The 9,142-nt window shown below is 35.3% G+C and overlaps 1 protein-coding gene across 4 annotated transcripts in view; it reads right to left on the bottom strand.

The window, feature by feature from the left end:
• Positions 1 to 4,140: 4,140 nt before the first annotated feature.
• The window catches only part of rbm47 (RNA binding motif protein 47), a 56,206-nt gene continuing 51,204 nt past the window's right edge, over positions 4,141 to 9,142 (bottom strand). For all 4 annotated transcript variants that reach the window (XM_056460596.1, XM_056460613.1, XM_056460621.1 and 1 more), the window contains one exon: positions 4,141 to 9,092. In XM_056460596.1, the coding sequence (XP_056316571.1) occupies positions 8,844 to 9,092 (249 nt within the window). In that variant the 3' untranslated portion in view covers positions 4,141 to 8,843. The remainder of the gene's footprint in view (positions 9,093 to 9,142) is intronic.

The following is a 9,142-nucleotide window of genomic DNA, read 5'->3' as shown; positions in this document are numbered from 1 at the left end:
TTCCTTTAGGCCAAAAAGTATTATCTGCACCTCACTCACAACAAAGAATACATTAAAAAAAAGATACAAATTGTACCGAATGATATTTGTTAGAAAAGAGCATTTATTTACAATAAAATTAGGTCATATGAAGTGATTAAAAAATTGTTTCCATGTTTCCTGTTGCTATTTTGGGTTTGTCATCAATTTTTTTCTTTCAGTCTTCTCAGGTAACAATCCAAAGTAATTCAAAATTTCACTTTGTGAGTCGCTCTTTTAAAGAGATAGTCACTGTTGTTGTAGCTACTAAATCATATTAACAGAAACAGAAATGAACCGATTCAGATGTGCGTTCAAACTGAAGTGTTAAAAAAGGTGCAATAGGCAACCATAAAAGCTGCAAATTCTACAGTTTTGCAACCTTAAAGGGCCCCACAGACTATTAAAATAAAATGGTCTATTGTTGCACAAACGTGAGAGGATTTTTTTTACTTTTCCACATGCAACATTAACTACTGTAGATAAACTACTAATGGCGATACTACCGTTTGCAAACTACAGTGGCACTGCCAGCATTTTAAAGCCATAGTATCGCGATACTACCATAGTATCGGTAAACCATGCAACCCTATTTCCGACGGCTTAGTCCATTTATAAATTTAGGGTCACCATAGCGGAATGAGCCGCCAACTTTTCCAGCATATGTTTTACCCAGTGAATGCCCTTCCAGCTGCAACCCAGTACTGGGAAACACCCATACCCTCTTGCAATCACACACACACACCCTACGGCCAATTTAGTTTATTCAGTTCACCTAAACCACATGTCTTTGAACTATGGGGAAAACTGGAGCACCGGGGAGGAAACCTACACGAACACAGGAAGAACATACAAACTCCACACAGAAACACCAACTGAACCAGCCGAGGCTCGAACCAGCGACCTTCTTGCTGTGAGAAAACAGTGCTAACCGCTGAGCCACCATGTCACCTTTAAGGACCACAGTGCAACCTTAAAATGATAAATAGCTAATATTCTATTATATATTTTAATAAGAACACCAAAATTTAAGTATGTTGTTTTATTTTTTTTTATTTTGTTAAATTATGACCCATATTTTATTTTCACAAATGCTATTTAAAACATTAAAGTAGACACTTGCATTTAAAATGTTTTTCATCACTTTGGTAAATCTTTTTCGATGCAGACATCAAAACGAGGCATCGCATCTTTGACCCATATTCTGTGCATAATTTAAATAATTAAAAACATCTAATAGTGCTCAAAATAATCTATCACATGGTTCATGTTTAAGCAATGCCATAGTGTCATAATTTATCATGAGCCATCTGAACAAAAGTGCAGAACTTATGCACATAATTCAATAATAGTAACAACAATAATAACACTACTGTATATCCCTTAAATAAATCCATAACCATAATGCATTCGTGAATGTGATATATTCTCCAGGCAGATATTTGGGAATTTTTACTTGCCAGTGATGAGTTGATCATATCAAATGTAATGCATGATGTGATGCAAATGAAAACATCTGAAATGACAACTACCCGTGGCAACTATTAACATTTGATTTTTCTGCTGATACTTAAAGGGCAATCAATCATGAATCATATTCATCTCTCTTCACACTAAATAAAACACACACGCACAAATAAAATATGATTCCTCTTGACTGACCTTGCTAACTTTTATAGCCTTCCACTATAGGGAGTGGCATAAATGACCAATTCAGCAAGCCATATCACGTCAAGTGTGTCACAGCTACTTAGTCACTTACTGAGACATAGAAATGGGAAGAACCTCATTGCGTTTAATGAGCATATTGAACAAAACATGTCCGTTGTGTCCACATCACAGTAACACAGGTGCTCAGATTCAAGCCTTCATCTGGATCCTCTGCACTGCTGCCCTCTAGTGGCACAAACAGATTTACCTTCAAGTAATGTTTTGTTCTAAACAAGTACCTGAACCATATCAGATCATCAGGAGTGCACAGTATAGTAGAGTAGCCTAAATTACGAACAGGTGTGTGGGAAGAGTCTTGGTCGGAATTTAATTTGTAGGAAGGAAATGACATTGAACCCATTCTTAGCTAAACAGATAATTAATTGATCAAATGAATTAATCACTCACCCACATGTCGTTCCCTGGACCGTCTTCCTTCATCTTCAGGGGGGGGAATAAGATGTTTAGGATGAAAGCCAAATAGGCCAACTCCCTCATTAGGCAACGGTCCCAATTCAAACTCCAAAAAGGTAGGCTACTAAAAACATCCCCCTCTGGTTCAATCAAAATATTTTGAAACTACGACGATACTTTTTTTGTGGTACATTAAATTAAAATAAGGACTTTATTCTACAGTTTCTTCTCCTCAGCGTCGGGGTGCGCGTACCCCGGATTCCCGCGCGCGTCGTATTCTGTTTGAAACAAAGCACAGGTGGATTCGAGGTACTGTATACGTCAGCAGTGCGACTGTACGTGACACTCTTGAACGTGCGCCGTATACTGACATTGGGGAGAACAAACTGTTGAATAAAGTTTATCTTTTTTTTTGCTACCTGCGCACAAATGTATACTCGATGCCAGCGATCCCTAAGCAATTACACCCATGGCGCCACCCAATCCTAATATGCAATTAATTTATTTTGTTGTCTTTTTCTAATATCGCTCAATCTTCTTTTCTACATAGCTATCTTAATGCAATCTTTACATTTTAAATTATTTGTTGTCTCAAAACGAACTAAAAAATAAATAAATAAAGGAACTATTTTGTTTTTAAATCTAAATCTTTACCTGATTTTGACTGCTGGAACGCTCCACGATTAAGACTGGGGGACACATTTGCATTGATGTAATTATGTTAAAATTGTATTTGTTAGACCCTCACAATAGAAAATATGATATATGTAGAATATGTATTGAGGGGTCCCAGATTTCTTGGGCTAAGCAGCCAATTATCTCACTTATTGGTTAAATCGCCCCAATAAGTTAAGCCTTGATAATATTCCAGTTGAACCACTAAGGCTTCTGATCTGTTTTTTGGTATTTGTATGGACTCTGTGCCATTGTTGTCAATATGGAAGATGAGAGAGCTCTCAGATTTTACCTAATATATATTAATTTGTATCTTGAAGATGAACAGGTCTCAAGAGGGTGGATTGATTTGATATTTTTACTGTTTTTTTTTTTTCTTCATTTTTAAGTTTTATGATATACAGAAATATTAGCCCACATAAATTATTAGCCCCCCTGTTTATTTTTCCCCAATTTCTGTTTAACAGAGAGAAGATCTTTTCAACACGTTTCGGAACATAATAGTTTTAATAACTCATTTCTAATAACTGGTTTATTTTATCTTTGCCATGATGACAGTAAATCATATTTGACTAGATGTTTTTCAAGACACTTCTATACAACTTAAAGTGACATTTAAAGGCTGAACTGGGTTAGTTATGTTAATGAAGGTTAGGGTAATTAGGCAAGTTATTGTAAAACTATGGTTTGTTCTGTAGACAGTCAGGGTAAAAAAATTAGCTTAAAGGGGCTTAAAATGGTTCATAAAAAATTAAGAACTGCTTTTATTCTAGCCGAAATAAAACAAATAAGATTTTCTCCAGAAGAAAAAATATTATCAGACATACTGTGAAAACTTCTTTGCTCTGTTAAACATAATTTGGGAAGTATTTTAAAAAGAATAACAAAAGTCAGTGATTAATTTTCTATTGTCTAGAATTTTTTGTGTAATGTCATTGTCAATTTTTTATTTTTTTTTTGTGAGTGTCAGATCAAAAAAGAAAGAAGGAAAATAACCAATCACACTTAAATTTCCCAGTAGGCTATACTGTGACTGTGACATTTATATCAATAAACCCAACACAGTTGCAATGCAGTACTCAAAATCAGAAAACACTAAAAAGTAACAAAGTTGTGGATTAATTATATTTTTTATTTATTGTTTTAATAGTGTAGAATAGATTTTAAAAAATAAATGTGAGTGGAAGATTGAAATCCAACTAAAAATCTTTTTGACAAATTAGCTAAATTTATAAGTAAAATTATTTAAAAGATTAGTCAAAACTATTTTATGAATAGAGAGCAAGATAGAAAGCATAAAGGAAAGACAAAAACAGTTTACTATTCTTTTTGAAAATGCTTTATTAAACTACCTCTATAAATACAACAATGCCAAAAAGACTTAAACAAAAAAAAATTCAAGATAGGAAACAGTTCTAAACAGGTCTAAAAAAGGGGGAATGATAAGAATATTTTGGCAACAACATTCTACATTATCTAAATGTCCTCAGCCGAGGTCACCTTGTCTTGTTTATTTGTTTTTTAGTAACAAGAAACAAGTCTAAAAAGGAATAAAACAAACGCTACACATGTAGTGTTTATGAAATGATTGCAAAAGAAAGCACATTTTTGCCAAAGGATGTGTCAGTTTGGGCCAATATTGACTCCACACTGGAAGCTTACATTTAGCCTCTTTTATATATATCCACACATTTGCATTAGTTTAGTTGCACACATTGAACACTTTGGCAAAAAAAAGGTTGTTAAAAGCACATAATGAGATGAAAAAGTCTTTTTAAAATATATTATAGCATTTCCTCTTACTTCATACACAAAAACAATGTACTGTATATATATTAAATATATCCTGACTGCTTCGCTCATAATGAAGGATTAGGTAAAAGACAGAAAACTACTGGGCACTGTTCACTTTTCTCAAAAAACACACAGATGTGACCAAAACCGAGAGACTTTGTCTTCGATGATGGTGATAAAAACGTGTCTTTAGCTTACTTGATGTGAACTATGGATTGTCATTCTTTATGTCTTTGTTTGCATATCATGAAGTTTTCCCTAAAACTTTCACTCAGTCTCTTCTTTAAAAAAAAAAAAGCAGGCTATACTTAATAAAACATCAACTCTGTTAGAACATGATAGCATAATACAACACAAAGCAGCACTCTAACACTCACAGCCCCCATATAACAGTATAGCAATACACACACAAAAAAAGAAATAGGAAAAATGAGAAGAGAACAGAAGAGGCACTGTGCTGTCACAAACAGTGTTTAAGAGGTCACTCGACAGACAGCAGTCTGAATAAAGGCACATGTGACATTACCAGTATCATAGAAGGCATAGTGGTGACGTACAGCAGTCTTGAGGAGGACATTGGTATGACATACAGCAGTCATTGAAAAGGCATTGAGGATATTAACAGGTTCTCTGAGCTCCCTGGTTTCAGTTTGGTCCAGTTCAATCCAGTTCTAGGAGTACTGATACCCCGAAAAATACAAAAGTGCCTGCTTACACATACATATACACACACAAGAACTTTTAACACCCTAAAATGTTTAAGTGCACCTCAGAACAGTCATTATTATAACTAGCACATACCGTACAGTAGCTAAACCAAAGGGAGTGTGATCTACAAAAATGCAGAAGAAAACAAAGTACAAAAATGTCAGATGTGACTGCATGAATCTATAAGAGGAATTAGGAAGAGGGTGAAGAGGGAGTAGCGCATCATTAGCCTGATTTTTATCCTGCAACTCCAGGCTTGCAACTCAAGACCGTTAATAAACAACGTGAACATAATTGGTTCAGCAGTAAATGGGACAGTACTTCAGGTGTAATTTGTATTAATGGCACAAAATGGATTCGAGGGAGCTTGTGGTCTCCTAATGATGCAACTAAGACTTCACAGGACTGGATGCTGGGAATCATAGTACTTGACTGGAAAAGTAAAGGCTACTCATAGTTGGTTAAAATAACCAGTGAGCAAAACTCATCATGAGCTGTATCTTCAACCCAGCTACATTTTTTGTCCAAGTTGTGCTTTTAAAACATACTAAATGAGATGTTTTACACAAAAATGAAAATTCTAAAACTTTTTGAAAGTCACTTATTAAAATGCATATCTATTGTGACATTTTTAAGATATCAATAATTAATAACGTTGCTTCCCATGTTTTTTGGGTAACCAGGTCAAGAGTTTTAGTGGCCAAAACTTTTGGGGAACAAGATCAAGAATGTTCTTTTTGATTAATCAGATCAAGAATGCTGGTAACCAGAAGATTTTGGGCAACCAAATCAAGAATGTTTGTATGTGAAACATTTTGTGCAATTAGATTAAGAAAATTAGCAACCAAAATGTTTCAGGTAACCAAATCAAGAATATTGGTAACCAAAATGTTTTGGGTGAACCAATCAGAAATGTTGTGAAAAAAAAAGGTTATAATCAGATCAAGAATGTTAGTAAAAGGTTTTGGGTAACCACATCAGCAATGATGGAAACTAAACGTTTGGGGAACTACATCAAGAATGCTGTTTACCAAAATACTTTGATTAACCAGATTAAGAAGGCTGGAATCCAAAATATTTTGGGCAACCAAATCAAGAATGTTGGTACGCAAACATTTAGTTTAACTAGATTAAGAATGTTGGCAACCCAAATATTTCTTATGACCAAATCAAGTATGCTAGTAAGCTACAGGTTTTGAGTAAACCATGTCAACCAAATAGTTACCATAACCAAATTACGAATGTTAGTAACCAAATTATTTTGGGTAATAACCACATCAATAATGTTGCTTACCAGAAAGTTTTGGTTGACCACATCAAGAATATTGTTTATTAAAATGTTTTAAGTAACCAGATCAAGATTGATAGTAACAAAAACGTTTGGGTAACCAGATCAAGAATGTTGTTTCCCAAAATATTTCAATTAACCAATTCAAGAAGAATGGTAACTAAAACATTTTAGGTAATCAAATCAAAATAGCTGGAAACCAAAATGTTTTTGGCAACCAAATCAAAAATGTTGGTACACAAAACATTTTGTGTGCTAGATCAAGAGTGTTTGCAACCAAAACGTTCGGGCTAAGCAAATCAAGTAGGTTGGTAATCAAAAAGATTTGGGTAATTAGATTACACTGGTAAAAAAATAATAATAAAAATTGGGGCAACCAAATTAAGAATTTTGGTATGTAAAACATTTTGTGTAACTAGATCAAGAAAATTGGCAACCAAAATGTTTTGGGTGAACCAATCAATTATGTTGTGAATCAAAAAGATTTTTTATAATCAAATCAAGAATGTTAGTAACCAAAAGATCTTGGGTAACCACATCAAGAATGTTGGTACTAAAAACATTGGGGTTATTACATCAAGAATGCCATTTACAAAATACTTTGATTAACTAGATAAAGAATGCAGGTATCCAAAATATTTTGGGCAATCAAATCAAGAATGCTGGAAACCAAAACGTTTTTGGAAACCATATAAAAAATGTTGGTAAGCAAAACATTTAGTTTAACTAGATCAAGAATGTTGGCAACCCAAACATTTCTTAAATGTTCTTAAATTTTTCTTAAATTTGTTTCGTAAACAAATCAACCAGATTACAATGATAAAAAATTGGGGCAACCAAATCTCATTTGTTCCACAGAAGAAAAAAAGTAGCACACTATTAAAATAATATTTGATAATTAAATGATGGCAGAATTTTCATTTTTAGGTGAGACATCCTTTTAACAAAGGACAAGTGTTATTCAAAATATATTTAAGTGAAATTAAGCTTTTTCTCTTTTTTCCTACATTCACTTGAGCACTTATTTGGCCTTTGAGAATGAGAATGATATCAGTGTTAATCTATCTTCCAGTTTAAAAAAAGAAAAAAAATCCTCTAGAAGATGAAAACATCTGAACAATCTTTAAACCCACTAGAGAGCACAATCTTAAAACAATAGTCTATAATATAAAAAGGAATAAGCAATAAAGTAGGAAAAACAAATGCAAGTATGCTCATATGATGAACTCACATGCAGGAAACCCAGTGGACGGAAGATTCCAGCGTCTTCAAAACTTTTCACAAGTAAATATATGTATATGTTATAAACTCAAAACACAGCATTTTCATGAAACACTTTACGTCTTGTACTTCTGTGGTTGTTGAAGTTCCTGCTCAGCAGTTTCTTTTTGTTCATTTTGTTTTCCTTCACAAAACAAAAGTAAATAGACTACAGCACAGAGACGAGTTAAATACGTCCACAAATACTACACCGTTCCTTCAGTATTCTTCAGGCGGTGAACGCAGAGGAGTGATATTAGGATTGTGCCATGACAAAACCTCTCTGGCTCACAATTCTCATCTGGAGTGTGTGTGTGTGTGGGAAACACGGTGATATGTCAGTAGATGTGCTTCTGCAAGTCTTACGGATTGAAATTCTTCATATGAACATATCACTCGGAGTCAATCCACCACCATACAGGTGATCAACGTAAAAACAAGGCCTCAGCGGAATGCTAAAATATGAAAATACGCATATAAGAAGAACAAAAGTTATCATTCATTCAGTCGTGTGATGGCTTTGGAAAATCAGCAAGCTGGTCGATTCCTTTAGGATGTGAAACTGACAGACTGTTTCCCATTGGTCTAAAGGGTTAAAAATGGGTAAAGTTCTGGTCACATTGCAGGGTTTGAGTCCGCAAAACATTGCGCAGAAGTCTACCTATCTAGTCAGTAGTAAATAAAAGTGGTTTTGACCTGGGTCATACGTCTGGATTAATAAACATGGGCCGGGGGGACTGATGGTAAATTTAGCAGAACATCTACGTCTTTGCTGCCAGCTTTAACTTCTGCAGGAATCTAAAGGCTTCCAGGGAGCTTCACACGAGTCAGAAGGTGTTAGTTTTGTTGTGAGTGTGTCAGTTTCGCTCTGCGTGGTTCAGCTTACCAGCAGACCTCATAGATGTGGAGTAAATGTCTGATGGCCTGTGGTGCGTGTAATAGTAAGTCATTGTGACTGATGCTGCGGGTGTCTCAGTCAGTAGGTCTGGTATACATCATGAATGGGCATCTGGAAGGTGGCGGCGGCAGGGAAGGCCTGGGGCATGTACCCAGCGTACCCTCCGTAGGCGGCAGCCACAGCGGCATTCTTCTGCAGCGCTGCCAGTGTGGCTGTGTTGGCATGGGCAGCGATAGGCATGTATCCGGCTCCATATAGACTGGCAGCTGCAGCCGGGATCCTCTGGATGTTATGAGCCATAGCATAGACAGGGGTTATTGGACGACCCTGGGAGATAAAAAGAGATTGGGACATTTGGTGTGATGTTGACAAATATT

The sequence above is a fragment of the Danio aesculapii genome, chromosome 1 (genome assembly GCF_903798145.1).
Source record: "Danio aesculapii chromosome 1, fDanAes4.1, whole genome shotgun sequence".
Lineage (NCBI taxonomy): Eukaryota > Metazoa > Chordata > Actinopteri > Cypriniformes > Danionidae > Danio > Danio aesculapii.
This window is presented reverse-complemented; position numbering and strand designations above follow the sequence as displayed.